The 22,854-nt window shown below is 42.2% G+C and overlaps 1 protein-coding gene across 1 annotated transcript in view; it reads left to right on the forward strand.

The window, feature by feature from the left end:
- Window positions 1–136: 136 nt before the first annotated feature.
- The window catches only part of DNAH11 (dynein axonemal heavy chain 11), a 192,560-nt gene continuing 169,842 nt past the window's right edge, over window positions 137–22,854 (forward strand). Inside the window, exons 1-12 of the mRNA XM_070424420.1 lie at window positions 137–502; window positions 1,487–1,630; window positions 2,864–3,060; window positions 3,768–3,957; window positions 5,071–5,170; window positions 7,071–7,282; window positions 11,280–11,513; window positions 12,661–12,828; window positions 15,734–15,850; window positions 20,221–20,358; window positions 20,919–21,043; window positions 21,592–21,787. Coding sequence (XP_070280521.1) covers window positions 140–502; window positions 1,487–1,630; window positions 2,864–3,060; window positions 3,768–3,957; window positions 5,071–5,170; window positions 7,071–7,282; window positions 11,280–11,513; window positions 12,661–12,828; window positions 15,734–15,850; window positions 20,221–20,358; window positions 20,919–21,043; window positions 21,592–21,787 — 2,184 coding nt within the window. The 5' untranslated portion in view covers window positions 137–139. The remainder of the gene's footprint in view (window positions 503–1,486; window positions 1,631–2,863; window positions 3,061–3,767; window positions 3,958–5,070; window positions 5,171–7,070; window positions 7,283–11,279; window positions 11,514–12,660; window positions 12,829–15,733; window positions 15,851–20,220; window positions 20,359–20,918; window positions 21,044–21,591; window positions 21,788–22,854) is intronic.

The raw sequence follows: 22,854 nt of genomic DNA on the forward strand, positions 1-22,854 counted from the left end.
GGGCGGGCGCGCGCTCGGTGGTCGCGGGAGGAGTTGGGAGCCTCCTGGGGCGCCTCTGCGGAGGGGTGTCCTCGCCCTCCTGGGGCTGGGCAGGGGCGCGCGGGCAGCCGGCCAGCCCCGCGTCTCCTGGACGTGCCCGATGGCAGCCCCGTTGGTCGCTCGGGAGGCGCGAGGGGAGCTGGAAGCCCCGACCCTTCGCCTAACCCCGGGCGCCGGCCTGGAGGCGGCGGGCGTGCTGGAGCTGGAGGAGGAGGAGGAGGAGGAGGAAGAAGAGGAGGAGGCGGCGGCGGCCAGGAGAGCTCGGAGTTTCGCCCAAGACGCGCGGGTGCGCTTCCTAGGCGGCCGCCTGGAGCAGATGCTGGGGCTCGCGGCGGAGAAGTGGCGCCAGCACTTGGAGAGCGAGGACCGCCGGCGGGTCCTGGCGGAGTTTCTGGAGAGCCCCAGCCCCGCCTGCCTGGTGTTCGGCGTCGCCGCCGCGGGGCGGCTCGCGGCCTCCCCGGAGGTGAGGAGCGAGCGGAGGGGACCCGGCCACGCCGTCCGCCCAGCGTAACGGGGGTCGGGCGGGGACAGGCCCGTAGTCCCTGCTTGGGTTTCTGGAGGGGCGGGGGGGCAAACTCTCAGGCCCTTTAAAACGCGTTTTCTAAGTCCGCCCTGGAGTTGGCAGAACCCCCCAGATGCACCCACGCTGCCATTAGCGGCTGCAGGTGGTTTCAGGAGGTCAGCCCCGGAGCCTGCTCCACCCGATCAAGCCGGACCAGCGGGGCTTCTCCCCGCTGCCTGGGCGTGGGCGCAGGGTGGCTTCGGTGCCAGGTAACTTCCGTGTCATCGCTCCTGGGTCACTCTGGAGCCCCTTCCTTAAAAATGTGTCTGGCAGAACCCCGGTAACGACTGCCGTCACCCCACTTCATCCCGGGGAAGAATACGTGGCTCTTAAAAAGGAGTGCGGGTCGTCTGCGCAAACGTGGTGTTTACCAACCATGGGGGGCGTGGGGGGCGGGCTTCCTCCTCTCCTCTTCCTTTCTCTTCCCTCCGCCCTCCCCCGCCCCTTCTTAATGTCGACTGCTCGTCCCCTTGAAGGTTAACGTGTCACCTACAAGTACAGCATTGGCTTTAGTATTTTTCAAGTGTGACAAGTTTGCAGCAAGATTTACAATCGTTAGGTCTGACAGTGCCTCAGTGGAATGCAAAATGTTACTATCTTCGCTGGATGTGGTCGTAATAATACTTGGGAATTAGGATCCCAGAGAAGAGAGAGAACAACAGGAACTTGCCTTCGGGTTTTGTGAATTTTGAAATTTTTTGCTTTGCTACTTTTATAATCGTAGCTAATTAAAAAAATTGTCAGTAGACAAGAAGATAGAACACTTAACTCTGGTAGGTATCCGGTTTTGTTTGTTTTGCCAGCGGTCCAGCTACAAGTTAGATTCCGCTTGTTTACATGGACACTACATCTGGACTTACACTAATGATCTTGTTCCTGTTTCAGATTCCAGGAGATGCAAAACACAAACTCATTTATGTTGCCAAGAAGATTACGGAAAGCACTGGAGTAGATGATTTCTTTCAAACGGTTTTATTTGGAGAGATACCGGCCTCATCTCTGGGACATGTAATTGCTTTCCTAGACGAGGTACTAGTCTATCTTTAATATTTGAATCTTTCGATGACCTTAGTGACATTTGGAATTATTCGGGTCCGCTCTGGCTATTTTTTTTTTTTAAGAGAGAGATAATGTAGAAGCCAGTGATCTCTTTAATCAGATGGATGGAGTGTCACAGCTTTTAGACTGTTCCTGCAATGAACGGAGACTTACCGATGCTCATGCTCCACAGGTGATTTTTGTAGGATCGTATTTTTCCTCTTTCTAAATATTGGAAGTAAATAAAAAGCAGCTTGCATTGAATAGGCCCTTGTACTTAGCTAGAGGTTTTAAACTTTACCTTCAGGGTGGAGACAAACTGACACTTTGGAAAGCATTTTAGAAATCAGTTTTTGATGCTTGTCAGTTTCTAAGTGGTTAAGAGTAATGGAAACAAAGTGTTAGAAATGGTTGCCTTCAAAGTCCTCTTCTTCTCCCCTTAACATCAGAGAAATGCCCCCTAAACTAATGTTACTGGCATTTTAATGTGTATCAGAACCACATGGGGATTCCGGTAGAGGCAGGCTGCGTGGGCTGGGATTCTGCATTTCTAACCTGATGCACCGGCTTTGAGGAACAACGTATTTGTATTCAGTGACTGGTCGTGGAATCAGAGCAGGGGTTTTCAGGCTTTGCCGAACATTAGAATCACCTGGGGAACGCAGCACCATCCCCCACCCGGGGCACACCTCAAACAAATTACAATCAGTGCCAGGCCACCGCCAGAATCCCCAGGTGATGCTCTTGTGCCCCAGACGTTGGGAACTGCTGGGTTAGGTGTTAGTAAATCGGATCTCAGTCAGCGCAGCCCTGCCATCGGGGCTTGAGAAGGTTAATTTACTCTCCCTCCAAGCGATTTAAGAAGATTTTTTTCATTAATCTATCTGCCAATATGCTCCGTTTGCATTAAGAAAGCAGTTTCCTTACTTGACGTGACTTCGCTTATTTCATGCAGAGTTTGAGTTATTGAGAGCTCCCACCGATGTTTGATAAATGGGCAAATGAATGAACAAGCAGTCAGTTCCTGCCTCTGAAATAGTTTGTCTCATCGATGAATTCTAAATGGGTCTGATTTTGTCTTTTTTTTTGTAGATTTAATATCATAGAAGCGTATTTATGAAATGAAGTGGTTTTGTTGCCGATTTTGTATGACAAGAAAATCTTTAAAGGAGCACCTTGTATGTAAATTAATTTAACTGCTTTTAAACGTGTTTTTCTTTCTAGATTTTAGTGCCCATTCTTTCAAATAGGAACAACCATAAATCCTGGTCCTGTTTTATTTCACAAGACATGGAACATCACGTAGAAGTCATGAAACATAAAATGCATATTTTAAGGGGTAAAATGTTGAGAAGAACTTTTCTACCAATTCCGACTATCGCAGGGAAATTTGACTTGGATCCGAAACCTCCAGGGACCCAGTACGTAATGACATGGTATATTCAGGGTATTAAAATGAGAGCCAACATACCCATTTGATATCAGACCTCCGGCAAATTGTTAGCAAAATTGACAATTATAACTACATCACGTTTTAAAAATAATGTTATGCCGAAGCACTGTATGAATTATTTCATTTTAAAGTATAGTTTAAAAAGCAAGCTACAAAAAGCAAGCTGTAACAGTTGCCATGATGTCAAGAATATTCTTTCAGTAAAATGGTTTAGAGGCTATAACTTTTTTTGCCTAACTGTGTGTTTTTAAAAAAATATGTTTTTATTGATTTTTAGAGAGAGAGGGAGGGAGAGTGATAGAGAGAGAGAAACGTTGATGAGAGAGAAACATCATCAATTGGCTGCTTCCTGCACACCCTCTACTGGGGATGGAGCCTGCAACCCGGGCATGTGCCCTGACTGGGAATTGAACCAGTGACCTCTTGGTTCATGGTTCGATGCTCAACCACTGAGCCACTCCGGCCGGGCAACAATGTTTTTTAATGTTAGAGAGATACGAATGACAACAATGTCACAACTCACACTGAGGTCAGAAAAATAATGGATCTGATTTTGAAGTATTTCTATTTAGAAACCAGTTTATGGGCACATAAAATACCTGTGAAAACCCAAGCCCTATCTTTATTTGGATGACATGATTTGACTTGTTTTATCAATCCTATCAATGTTTGTAGTTTGGAGCCCAATGAAAGGACAGTGCTCCATGCCATTGAATCAGTGGTCATTAAATGGACACATCAAATCCAAGAAATTATAGAGAAAGATTCAGGGCAGCCCCTGCTGAATGGTCTTCACTCGAATCCTCAAACGGAACTGGATTTCTGGACAATGAGGAAAGAGAATCTATCATGCATTTATGACCAAGTAAGTAGAGATCCCTAGAAAGTGCTTCTGATTTGAATTCAAAGAATATTTGTAGCATTTGGTCTTTGGAGCAGTGATTTCCAATAATTCTAAAAATTTAACCTACTGCCTTTGAATGACTGAATAATTTGGTCTCTTTTTCCGAAGAGCTTTTTGGTATGCACTATAAAAACAAATGGGGGTTAACGTGAGTTTTGCCCTTTTTGAGAATATTTGGACAGCATTGGAGATAACTGGAAGCACTTGGTGGCACAGAAGAGGAGAGATTTCCCAGGGAAACTTCGAAGATGATGAGATTTAGTTAATCTAGTCAATTTAATTGATTTGGGAAGGAATGTGGTCTTAGCGGAGAGACGTTGCTTTGGGAGAGCTAACTTTGGTTCCTCTGCTGGGTGCTTTCCTGACAAGTTACTCCATTTAATGCTCTAAAACGAAGGCATTTATTCTTATGTTTACAGGTCTCTTAGAGATTTCCTGAAACAGAGCAAGAAATTTTATGTGGAAACTAGAGGCCTGGTGCATGGATTCGTGCACCGGTGGGATCCCTCAGCCTGGCCTATGCCCTCTCGCAAACCGGGACCCCTTGGGGGATGTCGGAAAGCTGGTTTTGGCTCAATCCCCACAGGCCAGGCTGAGGGACCCCAGCGGTGCACAAATCCGTGCACCGGGCCTCAAGTATGCATATAAGATCTTTGGTTAATCTCTTCCCACCCTGCCCGCTTTCCCCCTCCCTCTGAGATTCATCAGTCTATTCCATGTTTCCAGGACTGTTGTTTCTGCTCATGTGTTGAGCGTCTGTCCCCTGGTGGTCAGTGTGTGTCATAGCTGTTCGGCTGGTCGGCCAGTCGCTTAGGCTTTTACTAGTATCTATACAGATTTTAATATTTTACCTGTGTACTAATATGTAAATTATTTTTTAAAATTCAAATTAAGAAAGCCAAGACAAAAATGTTATTTTAAAAATTACTTTTGACTTGAAACCAGATATGTCTTTGAGGGTTAAATGCTGTGTGTATTGTTTATGAGTGGACTATAATTTAAATATTTTATTATGGAATGCATTTATTTAGTCATTAATCTAGCTTATATTTGTTAATTTTTTTTCCAATTTAGCTTCAGGCTCCTACTGTCCTCAAAATGGTGAATATCCTGAAAACGAAACGAAGCAGCTATTTCCCAGCTCTGAAGGACATTTTCACGGCTGTGAAAAATGGTAAGACGCTTGTTCCTTGGCCTCGCGAGCCCCTCATGACCTGGCGCTGCCTGCCGGCTCGCCAGCCTTGGACCAGTAGCCTGCTCATGAAACGATGGTTCTTGGCTCTTCTAATGATAATTAATCTTTAAAAAGAAAACAATGTTTTATTGATCTTAGGGAGAGGGGAAGGGAGGGAGAGAGAGATAGAAACATCGATAAGAGAAATATCAACATTGATTGCCTCCTGAACACCCCCTACCAGGATCGAGCCCACAGCCTGGGCATGTGCCCTGACTGGGAATTGAACCAGTGACCTCTTGGTGGATGGGACAATGCTCAACCACTGAGCAACACCGACTGGACGATAAATTCATCTGAATCTTCTGTATTTCCTCTTCTATTGATACTAAATTTTTAGGGTCTATAGTAGCTACCTACCAGAGTGGCTCCAGTTGTAATGAGAATGTGTATACGTATGTGAAGGGGAAAGGCCTTTGGTAGTCAGCAGGGAATAAATCAAAGCCCAGCATAGGAATTTTCTAATCAACAGTTGGGTTACAATTACTCCAGTTATTCGCTAGTAGACTCTCTGAGTGTGTTTCACAAGTACCACCTACTGAGCTTGTAAGAACTCAAAGTCGTCATCAAAGTTTTAGTGAAGATTAAACATACAGAGAGGAGGGTTTGGTTGGTTGGTGAATTTTGAACAGGTAATGCATGCACATTGTTAAAACCCAGTAATTATAAGAAGGGACCCACTGAAAAGTCTCCTTGTCCTCTCACTATCCAGTTGTTATTTTTATCCTCACCAAGGATATGCTTATTGATTATAGAGAGAGGGAAGGGAGTGAGAGAGAGAAACACCGGTGTGAGAGAGAACACCAATTGGTTCCTTCCGTATGTGCCCAACCAGAGATCAAACCTGCAACCTAGGTATGTGCTCTGACCGGGAATCAAACCTGCAACCTTTTGGTGTATAGGAGCCACACCAGCCAGGGCTCGCTATTCAGCTTTAACCTCACCCAGGGCTAGCGCCCTCCCCAGTTTCTGGATTTCTGTTTATGTTTTCTTAGGCATGTTTAAGCAAATGTAAATAGACATAATACTGCAGTTTTAAGTGATAAAAGTATAAGATAATATGGACAAATATTATTTGTTTTTAACATTAGAAAATTTTATTTTTTCTTAAGTAACATGTGGAAGGTTAGGAATACTTGAAATCTACTTTGGAAATGTTTTGATAAATTTTTAGGGGCTTTCTCCATGAATTCTATTTGAAAAGAGGCAATAGATGACGGGGATATTTGGGCTTGGGGGGGGAGGGCGGGGTCTGTCAGATCTGGATTCCCGTCCAATATTAAGTTTGCTGAGCTGCTGGCTTTCATTGGACAAACTGGCATATTGACACTTTCCTTGCAGAATTATTGGGAGAATCAGAGCAAGTGATAGTACATTATGATTAACAATATAGTAGAAAATTTCCCAGTCATTGCCTGAGTTAGGCTGATAGGACACTAGGATGAGGCCATAGATGATTAAATTGTTAGTCCAAGTACCTAGGAGGAATTAGCATTCTAGTGATGAAGCTAGTAATCCAAATAATAAAGTGACAACTTCACAGAGATGTTTTATGCCCACAGTTTCCATGAAGTTAAGTCCATTTCTTTAGACTCTCAGGGTTCTTGCCCACTGAATCTGCCGACACAATTTACTTGTGCTGTGTGAGTAGCTACCCCAGGGCTCTCCTCAATGGTGGTCTCCGATGGACGGGGTAGACAGGCTTCCACACCTGTCCTGTGTCAATTGTGGGATCAGTGATCTGGAAGGAACTAGGACCCCATTCAAGTCCAGCCATGTTGTTCTGCATCGTCCTCTTGAACTTGTGAGGTTAGAAGTGACAGCGGCTTTCTTCCTCCAGCTCTCCTCGAAGCCCAGGATGTGGCGCTCTACCTGAGACCGCTGCGGAGGCACATTCAGCGTCTCCAGGAGACGGAGTTCCCACAGACCCGTGGTCTGATCGCCCCGTTATTTCATACCGTCTGCCTGATCTGGAGTCATTCCGCGTTTTACAACACCCCTGCTCGGGTCATAGTTTTGTTGCAAGAGTTTTGTAATCTCTTCATCGATCAGGTATGTAGCATTGAAAATAGGAGAGAGAGGAATGATTGCCATGTGGTAGGTTTTATTAGGCCAGTGAAGAATGAATTAACCCAGTCTACAGTCAGAATACTGTTTTTCTCTTTCTTTCTATAGAAAGGACTTTTATGGTTAAGGGCCAGGTGACTTTTCATCCTAAGCAGCAAAGGAGCTCTGGAGATAACTCAAATACTTTCAAAGGCCAGGTTGTTAATGAATTTTGTTTGCTTAATAGCACCGTTTCTTCAAAGAGATTTAAGGCTACTTCTAATAAAAGGCAGCTATACATAGTGCTGTGTAGCTTTTTCTTGGGTTTCCTCAGGAACACTGGCTGGTGGAAGACTTTTAGAAAGTAAAGTAAGTGAAGAGAATCTGGCTGGAAAAAAATTATCCTCGCCCTAACTGGTTTGGCTCAGTGGATAGACTGTCGGCCTGCGGACTGAAAGGTCCCACGTTCGATTCCAGTCAAGGGCATGTACCTTGGTTGCGGGCACATCCCCAGTAGGAGGTGTGCAGGAGGCAATTGATCGATGTTTCTCATCGATGTTTCTAACTCTCTATCCCTCTCCCTTCCTCTTTGTAAAAAGTAAATAAAATACATTAAAAAAATTACCCTCAAAAAATAGTAGTGGAATTGTATTAATGGAATCCTGATTAATTGTGGAGCTTTAAAAATCTCTTTTTTACAATTGCTTCTCTATTCTTAAGTCAACTTGAAAAATGTTAGAAAAAATGGACTGCTTCTGCATCCTTTCTGTGTAAACATTGATTCTTCTCGTGTCCCTGGTATCAGAGGATGTTATGTAATTTGAGAGCTGCAAGATACTTGGAGGGCCTAGAACGTGGTGGTTCTTAGTGGGAGTGTGTGTCTTAGTCTGCTTGAGCTACCAGAAAAAAATGGCATAGACCAGATGGCTTTATTTTCAGAAATTGTTTACTCACAATTCTGGAGGCCGGAGCCAGATGAAGGTGCCCGCATGGGCATGTTCCGGTGAGAACTCTCTTCCTGGCTTGCAGATGGCTGCCTTCTCTCCGTGTCCTCACATGGTGGAAAGAGACCGTTCCCTCTCTTCTTCTTATACAGCTACTGTCCTATCAGATTCGGGTCCCACCCATCTGACCTCATTTAATTAGCTTAATTACTTCTTAAAGACCTTGTCTCCAGGTACAGTCATATTGGTGGTTAGGGAGGGTTTCAACATGTGAATTTTGGGGGACACAATTTAGTCCACAGCAGGGCATGTGTCTAAACCAAATGCGAAAGGATCAGGATCTGTGCATATGGCTTAGCCTTTGAGTTTAGAAGTATTCCCACCAAAATTGGATCTCCTTCAGCTGCAACGGACAAACTAGAGTAAAAAACAACAACAAAAAGTGTAGAAGTTTATGTGACCCTGAAACGTCTAAGAGTGCAGTGACTTCAGAAATAGCCTGTCCCAAGAAGCCACCTGGTCATTTCAGAGCTTCCTGCCAGGCTCCAGTTTGCTGGCTTGTGTTTGACTTTATTCACAGACTCTCACCACAGGTTAAGTGAGGTGGTTTGTGGTCGCTCCAGGTGTGTGTCCTGGCAGTAGAGGAACTTCATGAGAAAGAGGCTGTCTTCCTTTTTAGTTCTGGTTCGTGTGTTTTATTTCTGTTCCCGGAACAATCTTTGTGGTCAAGGAGGTAGGCTCTTTTGGAAAGGCCTGGATTATTTGCCAGAGGAGAGTGGGTACCTGTGATTGACTCTAAGTCACTGCTCTAGGCTCACGCTTCCCGGTGGTTTTCACTTCTAGCTCATATAGAAAATTAAAATTTTTTCTTTGTGGTCGGGGACAAATTGGAAGGTATTTAGAGCCTGGAAAGTCTGCTAGTAGTCAAGACAAACAGCTTGGAGCTTCTGCTGCCCCAGGCACTGGAAGTTTGCCTTCCTAAGTAATGAAGAGAACAATGTTATAGGATAAACTGGTTGGGGAACTGTGTTCCCATCCAGCCCCTGGCTGTGTGTGTGTGTATTTTCAGATGAATTAACTTAGACCTGAAAGATAACATCATTTGCTCAATCTCTCCAAGAATGTAGGGGGAAATCCAGAGTAGAGAACAGGTGTCCTGACATGCAGTTAAGAGTTTCTGGTCTATGACACTGAGTTATTAACAGGCTTATTATTTTCTCTCCGCTTCTTCAGAGGTGGAGTGATCTATGGAAAGTATGTTGGACGCAGACCAAGGTAGATTCAAATCTAATTGAACCACTGAAGGGAAGTTAAATTACTTCCCTGAACCTCGGTTTCCACATCAATAACTGCAGATAATGCCTAGCCCAGGGCTATTGTGAGGATCAAATGGGATAACCTAAGTGAAATGTCCAGTGTGGCATTTAACAGAAGCTCATAGAAGTTGGCGCCAAACTTCTGACTCAACAGATAATGGAAGCTATTGATAGGAGATAGCAGGTCAGCTCCTCGTATATTTTATCTCTGGCTGTATTCTATTTCTCTTTCTCTGTTATGCGAGCTCAGTTTTTGCTCTGTTGTTAAGCAAGATCTCTATTGCAGGGTCAGTGACCATAACCACCACTTCTGTGAAACCCTGAATCCTCACCTCATTTTGAGACTCTGTCCTGTTTGTGTATAAATCCCAAAGGTGGTCATTCATTGTTGTCTGTGGCTTGTAAGAAATCCCAGTTACCTATAGAACTGTAAACCTGTTATCCCTGGTCCCTAGTCTGTGTCGATGGCCAGAGTTTGCCAGACTCCCAGAGAAATAATGTAGCTTCTCTAGTTCCTTAGTTACTGTTCCTGACTTCTGTCCAAAGGTTCTGTTGACCTGATTCTTGATTCTTCAAGTGGACTTTGTAGTAAATCTGCCCCAACATGTTAGGAATCAAAAATCAGCAATGAGCCAACTTTCATACCTAGGTTCCCTGAAGAGCTAAATTCTCCTGCCTGCTCACAAGTTGTTTGCTGTCCTCCGATTTTATTTTATTTTTAAAATATTTAACAAATATTATATAACACCTGTTATTTGCCAGGAATTCTTTTAAAACCTTTACAGAAATTCACTGTCAAAGGTGCTAGTAGATCCATTTTACATTTAAACAGTAACAACAGCAACCCCTAAAAACCCCTGCTGTCCAGAGAAGATAAATAACTTTCTCAAGATCACCCAACTGTAAGTGATGGAGTTCTTAATTCATTATGCTTTGCTCCATATTTTAAAATAAATTTTGGTTTTTAATTACAACATAATATGTGGTGTACTAATAATAGTGAAATTCTCATTTCATAAAATTTGTAACAATAGAAATAGTCCTGTTCTGTCAGCTTAAAACTTAGCATTTTTGATTTTTCTTTTCCCCCAAACTTATACATATACTTAAGTATTTTATCACACATGTAATTTTACTAGCTTCTTCAAAAATGATTTAAAAATATTTTTATTGATTCCAGAGAGGAAGGGAGAGGAAAAGAAAGAAACATCAATGATGAAAGAGAATCATTGATCGCTGCCTCCTGCACGCCCCCAACCACAGATCGAGCCCACAACTCGGGCATGTACACTGACTTGGAAATTGAACAATGACCTCCTGGTTCAGAGGTTGATGCTCAACCATTGAGTCACACTGGCCTGGCTGGCTTGTGTATTTGTTTGTATGAAAAAAAACAAACAGTCGTGTAGAGTATTTGCTGGCAGGAATACCTATGCAAATTCTGATTACACAGTTGTTATATCCATGAAGCTTAGCAGTTATTGCTAGAATGTATAAATCAAGAAATGTTAATCATCTGTAGATTATTCTAACGTATGTTATTGCAACCCAAATGCCTGAATTTCTAGAATTTATGCTTTCTGTTTCACAGCATTGCTGGCCCAATTCATTGTCATTGAAAACTAACTCATTGAAAAAAATTTTAAATACAAAATAAAATAATATGATTTATTGAAACAGATGTTTTCGGCAAAAAACTGTTGAACCTATTTTTGATCATTGTTTCCTTTCATGAAATCCTAGGCGACAGCCTACCTTTCACCTGAAGACCTTTTGAAAGGAGAAGTTGAAGACTCCCTGGAAAAGGTGCAGGTGGCCATTCACATCTTAAAGACTTTCAAAAGTTCTTTTTACAACTACAGAGAAGGACTGGGAAACTATTTCATGGGAAACAAGGAGGTGAAGCCATGGGATTTCCAGTCTCAGCTGGTGTTTTGTAGATTTGACAAATTTCTGGACCGTTGCATGAAAATAGAGGTATTCGTTTCGTGACTTGTTATGTATTCATGTTGTAGATGGCTTCAAAAATCCTGTAGCTTTTTATATGATTTGGGAGAAGTTTATTTGGTGGGAGGTGGGAGGTTTCCGTTCTTAATGTTCTCATGAGGAGCTCACAAGACCAGGGCTATAAAGATAGATTTAAAAGCTTTACTTTCACTTCTTTTAAAAAAAATCGTTTTTGATTCTTTTATTACACTGGGAGTAAGTGAATCTTTTTCTGTACCCGTGCCCCTTTACTTACTAAGCTCCTGGAAGACAGTTGTAAATCAGGAAGCTGTAAACTAATACCCCTTTTTAAAAATACGTTTAATGTTTGATATAGGGATTCCATACTTGAAAACCATTTGATAATCTAAAATAATCGCACTATCTATTAGTATTTGTCTGTATGTATACTATGCTATTAAAACATGAATAACCGTTCATAAAACTAAACAGAAAAAACCATGAAAATAACTAAAAGCCAAATGAAATGAATACACACACTTGTATACACATTCACACACGTGTAGTATGGAGCCAACTGGCTAAGGTTTCATTTTAAAGTTGGAACTAGTGGCACTACCTTATTTTCTTTGTAAAGCTCTTCCTAGCAAGTTTGGGCTTTTTTGTTGATGTAAGATTTGTTGAATTTCATTGAAAATTAAAGCTTCATGTTTTGAAAACTCTCATTATCACATGATCGGCCTGAATGCCTCTTAAAGTGTGAAGGCTAAAGGCCTAACTCCGGGCAGCGTGAGTCTCCCTTTCATAATGTTCCCTGAAGCTGACTAAGAAACAGCTCATTCATTGCAAAGGGTGGGTGGCTGCAAGTTCGAGTTTTGGATATTACCTGGGGGTCAGATTCATTATTAAAATGCTATAAAGTTAGAGTCATATGTTTAGCCATGGTATGCTAGGTTTGCCTATACAGTAAGTAGGAAAACAGGAGTATGATTTAAAAAATGAGCAGTGACTTTGTTCACCTAAATCATTCCTATTTATCTTCTGTCATGTCAAGTGTCCATAACTCGCAGATTTTGAATGCTTGAAAATATTCTTTGAAACTTTAAGATGTTCTTTTTTCCTGCTCAGGGTGGTGGAAAGATCTTTACTGTTCTGTGTTTTGTTTTTTTCCCCAAAGGATATATTTGTCACCATATTGGAATTTGAAAAGCTGGAGAGACTTGAATTTGGTGGTACCAAGGGAGCCATTCTGAATGGACAAATCCATGAGATGAGTGAAGAATTTATGGAACTCTGTAAAATTTTTAAACAGAGCACTTATGACCCATCTGATTTCAATAACACGGTAATATTGTACCTTTGCATTTTTATTTTTTAGAATCCTATCATGTTGAAGTTGGAAATGATTTGGCTGAAATGACCGTAGGTCACAGTAATAATAGGTACCATCCGGTCCGGCCTGTCTGGGATGAAAGAGGTTAAAGGACTTGCCCTCAGTCTCGAACAGGGACCAGGTCATAGCCCTGTGTGTTTCCATTTAGAACTGTTTCAAACATAGCAGGAGACCTCAGCCTGGGCTTGTTTCTTGGTGGTGCATCTCTACTTACATATTTAATGACATCTCAAAGTAAACAAACTTGTGAAACCAAGCCCCTGCTTTACTGCTCCCCAAACCTACTCTTTCCCGTCTTCTCCCACTCATTAAGTGGCACCTATAATGGGCTACTTAGTGCGTAGCCTTGGGGTCATCCATGATCCTGCTCTTTCTCTCGTGCCAAGCATCAGGCTCGGTCAGATAGAAGCTGGACATATCCCCAAATCTCATCTCTGACCTGGATGATGACACCCACCCCTGAACTGCTCTCTCAGCCCCTGTCTTGGCATCATTAGGGTTGGTTTTCATTCAGCAGCTTGAGTGAGTGCCTTTTAGGAACTAAGTCCAACCATAGCATTTCTCTAAATAAAGCTATTAATTTCCTATATCACTAATAAGGGGCAGTTTTGCAGTTCAGAATATAGAAAAACTTCATAATGATTCATGAGTAATACCAGCATATCACTTATTCTTTAATAAATATTTATTGCAAAACAGCTATGTGCTGGGAACCTCTTTAAATATTGGTACTATAATTGAGAAAACAAACAAACAAACCTGGCCATTGTACTCAGCTTAAAATGCAGGGAGGAGGACACAGGCAATCACGCAGAGTGCTGCGAGAGAGCCTCTTCCCAGAGCAGGTGAAAGGAAGCAGAAAGTACAAGTAAATAGAACTGAAAAGTAAATAGAAATGAAAGGGGCGAAGAGTGGGCGAGAACAAAGGGGTTAGCAGAACATCGTGTTACTCAGAGTGGGAGCGTGGCTAGATCCTGGAGTGCGAAAGGTGAGAGGCGCTGGGAGAACAGGGTATAAATGACAAGGAAAGGGCCTTGGATGACAAGACTTGGGGACGTTATCTGAAGAAATCCAGGGTCCCGAATTACGATGATGAATTGGAGGATTATGACGGAAGAGTGACATGATCAGGCTTCCATTTTAGAAAGCTTGTGTAGACTGCAGTTTGGAGAGCGATTCGGTGAGACAAGACCAGAAGCAAAGAACATGGTTAGAAAGTGGTTAACAGAAACCGGATGAGCGGTCATTGTGATCCGGGCCAGGGTGATGCCCGCAGACAGGGAGAAGAGTGGGCATATTCAAGAGGTGGCTCAGAAAAAAGCCTCCTAGCACTTGACCCAGAGAGAAAGGAGTCAGAGAGATTGCTCACACTCCTGTTAGGCAGATGCCAAAGAAGAGCTGCTTTAGAGAGAGGTGCGTGAGTTTAGATGCATGCGACGGAAGTCTGAATGATCTGGGGGACTCCCCAGGGGAGGGGTGGGATGGGCCATCTGACTTTGGGCTGAGAAAGTGAGGGGGAGAAAGGAGCCTGGGAGAGAGAGGGAGAGATCCAGGGTGGAGATTAGCCTTTTTCCCTTCCTGAGATATTACTTACAAAGTGTTCAAACCATGTTTGAGGATCTTAAGCTGCATGTTCCTCATTGCCATACCGAGAAGAGGGATTCGTTAGGCTTGTCACAATTTGCCTGGAAGTTGTGTTTACCTGTAGACGTCAGTGACCCTTTAATGCAGAGACTGTTGGGCTGTAACTGAGGAGAGCTGGAGGCTCTCAGTGCTACATACAACAGTGCGGTCTGTGACAGTGCCCTGGACGCTGCCGTTACACCCGTGTTCAGCGTGTGTTCCATTCCCAGAAGGTGCTTTCCTTCATGGAAACATCATGGTCAGGGTGTGGGCTCTGGAACGAGGTTACCAGGCTTTAAATTCCAGTCCTGCCATCTACCAGTGGTGTGGCTGTGGGCGAATTATGTAACTCCTCTGAGTTTGTTTTGTTGCCTATAAAATGGGGAAAAAATATTGCCCACATCATATGTTGTGAGACCTGAGTTAATAGTGTAAAGCATTTAGAACAGAAAACCGAGTCCTTGTTAGCCTCATCATCATTATTTCTGTTACCGTGAATAGATGGAGGGTCAGTTTCCGGAGGCAGCAAAGACTTCATCGTGGTAAATGTGGGGCGCGCCCTCGGGGGCAGCGAGGCCGGGAGCCAAGGTGTCTGGCTTTCTGGGGCTGCTCCACGGAGACGGGGTGTAGCAGTGCTGTGCCTAGGATGGTCATCCTCTCATGCTCTCACTGTGAGAGTGGGAGGTTCTGTACTGGGAGGAAGCTGGGGTTGCTAACTGCATAGTGATAAGGTGTGGAGAAATGCAAGGGTGTTTTGTGTTTCATCTTTCTCACGAATGATGCTTCACCTGAAGACGCAGTGTCTCCCGGGAGGGTTTCTGCTCCATGAAAAACAAAACGGAAGAGCTTTGTGTTGAAATGCATAGATTTATTGCGGTTACAGGGAACATGGGTTCTGTTTTCTCTTCTGGAAGGCTTTGCTTTTTCATTGATAATCCAAGTGGATTGAGAGGCGGACAGGCTGGTGGGCCCGAGCACTGAGGTGGGGTTTGCATTGTGGAAAGATGGGCTGACGGTGCTGAGTGTTCAGTGTTCCCAGAAGGCGGCCACGGAGCAGTTGGTCCGATATAGGTCTTTCTTGGTCTTTCGTGGTCTGCCCTGGGATCCTGCTATGAAAATAAATTCACCCAGAAAGAGCGGGCAGACAGGAGGGAGGTAGATTACGCTTGGAGGATTGCTGTTTTCACTCCTGGACTCTTTCCTGTAAACTGATGTTTTACTTTGATATTTACAGGAATTTGAAAGTGATTATGTTGTGTTTAAATCCAAAACTTTGGATTTTGACAGAAGGCTTGGAACAATTCTTTGCGAAGGTTTCTTTAACTGCAATGGTTTGGAGGCCGCATTTAAGGTTGGTTCTGAAGAAGCTATCATAATAATTTACTAATGAATAATTTAGACTGCTAGATGAAAGGATTGAGTGCATTCCTTTCTGATCCAGGTAAACTGTTAACTAGTCACAGTCTTCATATTCAGCTCACTGAATTATGAGCTTTGATTTATGCACTACGGAATAATGAAGTTTATTTTGGACAAGGTCAGGACGTTTAACTATTGATCTTTTTTTGCATTCAGTGTTTTGGGTCTTAACGCCTTGAGAGCAAGTTTAGCATAGCCTATGAAATAGTGATTCAAAATTAAGCCACAGTGAAAAGTGAAAACTATCTGTTAATTCTGTTAAATCAAGAGTTCTTCCCCCCCATTTTTACATATGTTGGCTACACCTGCCTACTTTATTGCTCAGACTAAAACGAATAGCAGCTTATATACTGTCTTTCATCAGGTTTAAGACACGATTACCAGATATATGATTATTTTGTGTATCAATAAAGAAAAATGTCAAAAAATTATGCCATTGATTATTAACATGGTCCAATTTCAGAGATGTTAAAACATGAGAGAGCGTTAGTGATAGACCTGATGAAACATGGTATGTATGTATTCAGAGTTGCATGAAGGAAAGGCACTTTGATAGTCCTCCCAAAGGGAAGGTTTACTGTAGGAACTAGGGGCGTCCTGTGGAAATGTGCTTGTCAAAGAAGAGAATTGCAAGCCAAGTACAAACTCAGATGATATTGCAAAAGAGACTTCAACGCCAGGAGAAGCATAGCTGGAGAATCATGGGTACAGTTCGCTGACAATGGCAGTGCAGTGTAACAGACACAGACATAATACGAAATTTGTTTGATTTTGACCCTCAGATTCAGGTGAATTGGTCAAATGGTGGCCCCCGAAAAGCATTTTAACACAAATTCACGGGGATCAAATACTTCTTTGTTGTTTTGTTGTTGTTTTTTTCAGAGGTCTGGGATGAAACAGAGATGCCACTGGCAAAAATATAGCCTGTTGTTATAAAATAAAACCCCCTGTAATCCCATCTCTCAGAAAGACTGATAGATTTAATACAGTCACACTCTTTCTTGGACTAGATATGCATACATATTTCCCTTTGACAAAAATGGCATTTCTGATCCCCTTTGGCAACCTTTTCCACTTAGCAGTGAATCATAAATGTTTTCTTCCTTTTATAACCAAATTCAGCAATATTTTTTATTAATGGCTACATAGTAGTTGATTACATTCTCTGCTCCTGGAGCTCCTTGCCAGTGTGTTTGTATAACTGGGAGAAAGATGCAGAGGGAAGTCTTAATTACAAAGGCTTCTACCTTTTCTAATTCGGGTCTTTCTTTTCCCTTCTCACAACCATTAATATGGATTCCATTCTAGTGTGTGCCAACTGTTTTTTCTAAATAGTTTTATCTGATTGCCATGTATCATTTAACTTTCCACCTATTTGTGCCCTGTCTACTGAAACATATACGATGAGCCCCCGCCTCCACACTGTGCAAGGGGGGGGGGGCATGGTCTTACAGTTTGGGCTGCATTTAGATCACCTGCGATGCCCTGTGTGAAGCAAACACTGAACAACTGCTTGAAGTGAGGTGGGCTGGCGGAATCAGAGTGTTGAAATGACACACTGCTGGGGAACTGCAGGGGGAGAAGAACAAGATGATAGGGCTGTGCATTTAGGGAGAAGATTTCTACCATTGGCGTGGGATGATGAACTCTGACCTTTTGCTGTTGCGTCCCAGGGGAAGATACTTGCAGACTGGTCTCTGAAGGCCATGATTCAGTGCCTGCTCTTGGCAGAGACGTGGCCAGGAGGGCCCTGGAGCCAAACACTGGTCTCCTCTAGTTCAAAGCCGACAGTGTTGGTGCTCACCACAAAACAAAACAAAACAAAATACTAATGGATGTTTCTCTAAAATTTACAGTGTGTGTACATGAAGGTAGACTGAAGTATGTAAGAAAATGAAGGTGTCTAGAAAAAGGTGTCAGACAATGTAATTGAAAACTATAAAATTGCGATGGTTTTAAAAAATAGTTCAGGTAGCAGCAGATTAAAAAAAATCTTTGAGGGCCCTAGCTGGTTTTGCTCAGTGGATAGCACATCAGCCTGCTGACTGAAGGGTCCCAGGTTTGATTCTGGTCAAGGGCACATGCCTGGGTTGTGGGCTTGGTTCCCAGTAGGGGGCATGCAGGAGGCAGCCAATCAATGATTCTCTCTCATCATTGATGTTTCCCTCTCTCCCTTCCTCTCAAATCAATTTTTGAGGGGCAGACATAGGAAAATATGAGTATGTACCACCTGACCAGTGGCAGCAGCACTGGGAAAGCCACATTACACAGTGAAGCTAAGAAGTAGAAGGAAATCACAGAACTCAAGCGGGGTATTTAGGGGAAAGAAGCACGGAGTTGAGGCCCATCTTTAGCCCCTGAGGGTGACAGGAAGGCAAGCATCTGCACTCTTCATGAAATAGCTTAGATCCCCCGACAAGGAGGCTCACATGACCTTCATGCTCATCCTGGAGGGTAATTATTATATATCTACGATACTGAAAAGATAGGATCCTGTCTGCTGCCTAAAAGGTTGACTCTTTTTTTTACGACTACTCTCTGGCTTTAAACCTTCCCCTAAACCTGTGGGTCACGACCCCTTTGGGGGTCGAACGACCCTTTCACAGGGGTCGCCTAAGACCATCGGAAAACACATATATAATTACATATTGTTTTTGTGATGAATCACTATGCTTTAATTATGTTCAATTTGTAACAATGAAAATGCATCCTGCATATCAGGTATTTACATGACGATTCATAACAGTAGCAAAATTACAGTTAGGAAGTAGCAACGAAAATAATTTTATGGTTGGGGGTCACCACAACATGAGGAACTGTATTAAAGGGTCGCGGCATTAGGAAGGTTGGGAACCACTGCCCTAAAGGCTATTCTGTCTCTGGTACTTGTGTACTTGGAGTGAAGTCCCACTTAGCATCTCGGGTAGGCAAGATGCGACGTAGCAGGCGAGCTTCTGGTTTTGTTTCAGCTGCAGTCGATGGGATGAGTGTTTGAAAGGGATTGTTATCAAATGTTTCCTTCCCGTTGGAGTGCATTTCTTGGTTAAATCTATGAGACGGCGTTTACTTTTGGATTTAAACACGAAGTCCAAACTCAACAAAACTGATTGTGAAGAGACAGTTAATAACATATTTTGCTAGGTAGCAGCTAACGAAGCAGATTCTTAAATATTTAGTGGTTTCTGTAGTAGTTATAATTAGCATCACCAGGAAAAAAGCCAGAATGTGTTTGGCCTCTAAGATACAATTAGATTTGCATTTTAGTCTGTATAGATTTTCACTGTGTTGAGTTTTTCCCAGTGAATGTAGTTTATCGAAATGTTTACAAAATGTTAAATATGTACAATGAAGGTATTTTTTAAAGAAAACAAATTTGGGGGAACACCTGTTGTTTCCCTAAGAGGAAAAATAGCTCTTTTGCCACATCACTAACAAGGCACAAACCTTGGTTTTGTACAGCGTTCTGCCTCGTTGATGATATTTAGTTATTTTGAGAAGATCCCTTCTTTTATTTCAAAGAAAACATCTCTATAACAGGCCTAATAGTTTACATTTCATGAAGCCTACTCGGAGCAAGCCAATAATAAAAGAATGGTTTTAAATGCCCCCTTGGCTCTGAGAGGCCCAGGGAAGCACAGGCCGGGCTGCAGGCTGCCCAGGGTCAAGTGCCAGCGGCTTCTGAATTCAGGCAGGTCACTCCCTCCTATAACTTAGTTTCTTGATCTAGAACATGTGACAGTAGCATTCTTTATTGTTGTTGTTCTCACCTGAGGGTATTTTTTTCATTGATTTTTAGAGAGTGGAAGGAAGGGGGAGAGACAGAAGGAGAGAAACATCAATGTGAAAGAGAAATATTGATTGGTAGCCTCCTGCACATGCCTCGACCAGGGGCAGGTATCAAGCCTGCATCAGGTACATACCTTTGATCAGAATTGACCCGCAACCCTTCAGTCCTCAGGCTGACGTTCTAACCACTTAGCAAAACCACCCTAGGGTAACAAATAGCATTTTTAAAGTCATCAGTGTGAAAGAGAAACATTGATTGGTAGCCTCCTGTATGTGCCCTGATCAGGGGTGTAACCTGCAGCCTTTCTGGTAAATGGGATGACACTCCAACCAACCAACCAAGTCACCTGCCAGGGCAAGTTTCAGATTTGGAGGTATTGCAGAATACTTGTAGGGTTCTAGGTTTTTGCTCTATCTCTAGTTGTGTAAGATCTGTAAGGGGAGAAATAGTGAGTTGAGTATTTGTATTAAAAATCCATAGTTCTTAACTATTCTTTAACTTTGATTTTTTTTTAGCTTTTGACCATATTTGGGAATTTTCTAGAGAAACCAGTTGTCATGGAAATTTTCAGCCCACATTACAGCTCACTGGTGCACATGTTTAGTGCCGAGTTGGATATGTGTAAGCAACTGTATAATGAACATGTGAAACAGGTAAGTGAGCGAAGAAGTGGGGCAGTACACAGCATCATATTTGTGGGTCTACTAAGACTTTACATAATGATGTCTGCTTTATTTAATTGGGTTTCTTATGGCAATGAAGAACCTGTTTTAGGACCATTACTTGTCTACTTATCAAGTCACTTAATACATATATATAATAATAAAAGGGTGATATGCTAATTGGACCAGACGTCCTTCCGGACGTCTTTCCTGAAGAAGCCAGGGCCAGAGGGAAGCCAGCCGGGGTCCCAGGTGCCTGCGGGCGGCCCGAGGGAAGCATGGGTCCCAGGTGCCAGAGGAGGGAAGCTGAGGTCCTGGGTGCCGGCGGCGGCAGGAGGAGGGAAGCCAAGGTCCTGGGTGCTGGAGGAAAGCCGGTGCCAGCAGCTGGTGGAAGGAAGACCTACTCTTGCACAAATTTTCATGCATAAGGCCTCTAGTATTTTATATATTTGCCCTGTAAAAGTGCCAAAATGAATAATTGCTTACAAGGTTGGAATGCATTCTGATTAAATGTCCCCTCCCTTCCTTTTCACCAAAATAACAATTTGCAGATTGAATGTGGAAATGTGGTTCTTCACAAGAACATGCCATTTACCTCAGGAAATATCAAGTGGGCTAAAGAGATCCTGGACCGACTCCAGATGTTTTGGTCAAACTTCGCATCTCTCCAGTATCTGTGAGTATTTCTCGGTGAAAATCACCCTCATGATACAGGTGATTTCTCTACAGGGCAGTAGCTGTTCATTTTAGCTGTTCGTTTCCTTTAACTCTTTCCATTGGCAGGGCTCATGGAGAGGATTCATCCCCATGGTTTTGGACTATGTTTAATGGGAGTTATAACTTCACATAGTTCCATGTTTTCAATCCTTATCCTTTTTACTTTTCACTTTTCCTTTTCACCCAAAATATGTTCGTAGTTTTTTGTTACTGTTTTTCTTTTTTTTTTTTTTCAATAACTACTAACATTCCTTTTATTTTGTGGACTTCTGTACCTTTCTCTTTTCTTTGTAGGAATTGGTACCTTGTTGCTATTGGCAAAAACCTTGGAGTTCCATTCGTTTCATGACTATATCTTTTAAGGCAAAAGCAGTTATAGCATTATTTGGCCTTTATTGTTTCTCTTCCTAATTTCTTTGTGGTGTGTTTTGTTATGTTTTGTATTGTATATTATTGTAAAGTAGTTAAGCTGAAATCTATCTAATATATAGAATCATTTTCCTACAGGTTCTTAGAAAGTCCTGATGATGCCTCAGTTCACCAGAAGTATGTTGAAATGACAGCTCTGCTAGACCAATTTGAAAATCGTATCTATAATGAATGGAAAAATAACGTGGATGAAATCTGTGAATTCAATTTGAATCAACCCTTGATTAAATTCAGTGCCATAAATGGTCTTCTCAGTGTCAACTTTGACCCAAAGGTAGGGGTTTGATGTTTTAAAGATGTTTAACAGAAGTGATTTTTATTGTAAGCATATTCCTGACACTTCCAGTCATTTCTGTTTTGTGAGAATGTCAGTGCTATGAGGAATGTAACTAAAAACAACTTGTAATAGGTCTTTGTTTTAGAGATTGTTTCCCAAATTCTATATTTACCCCTCTCTATTTTGCCTCATAAGTATTCATTTACCATTTTCACCTTTGCTTGGTAAGTTATTTGAGGATAGGGTACATTTCATTTTATCTTTGTGTTCTGTGTTTCTAACATACTGTCTGGCACTTGGTAATACTTAATAAATGTTAACTCCTCTGAACAGAGTCATTAGTCTTTTATCATGTTTTCTGGCTTGAATTATATTCATAGTACATATGAAAGTAGTTTTAATTAATTAAAATTTTATCATGTAAGTTAAGATTTGGGGAATCCAGAGATTGTATGGAATGAAAGACCCTTAATCATACTGTGAATGGACAGTGGTAAATTTTGGTGTCGTAATATCCTTCAAAGAAACAATAAACTTGAATATGTTAGTTAAATTGATGATAATTTTGATAAAGACAAGTTTCAAAAAATGTAAAACAACATATAAATGCCAAAAATAATATTGACAGTTAAATAATATCCAGGAAAATTACCCTTACTGAACAGATCTTTTCCCCATGAAAAACCGCAAACAAAAAGAAATTTCATGTTTTCTCACATCATTAACATGTTAAAGTACGGGTGCTTCAGTAGCAATTACATATGTGTTTATATGTCTATGTTTACACATAATGACTATCTGTGTATATATATGGTAATACAGTGCATATATTTTAAACGACCTATCTCCAAGTCTGATAGCTTGGGAGTCACAAAGGAAGCTTTTTTTTCTGTTTGTCTATGTGAATATGCTCTACAGGAAAGGACAAGCATATAAGAATATCCATTTCTGAGTTGCTGTTACAAAAAAAGACCAGTGACACATCTGGCTGAATTTTTAGATAGTGAGTTTGTTATAATCTGTACCCAATTTCTGATCTTTTTCCCTAAAATATTACAGTGAAT

This window comes from Myotis yumanensis, unplaced genomic scaffold, assembly GCF_028538775.1.
Source record: "Myotis yumanensis isolate MYYU_CA2020_CCGP unplaced genomic scaffold, mMyoYum1.0.hap1 SCAF_9, whole genome shotgun sequence".
Lineage (NCBI taxonomy): Eukaryota > Metazoa > Chordata > Mammalia > Chiroptera > Vespertilionidae > Myotis > Myotis yumanensis.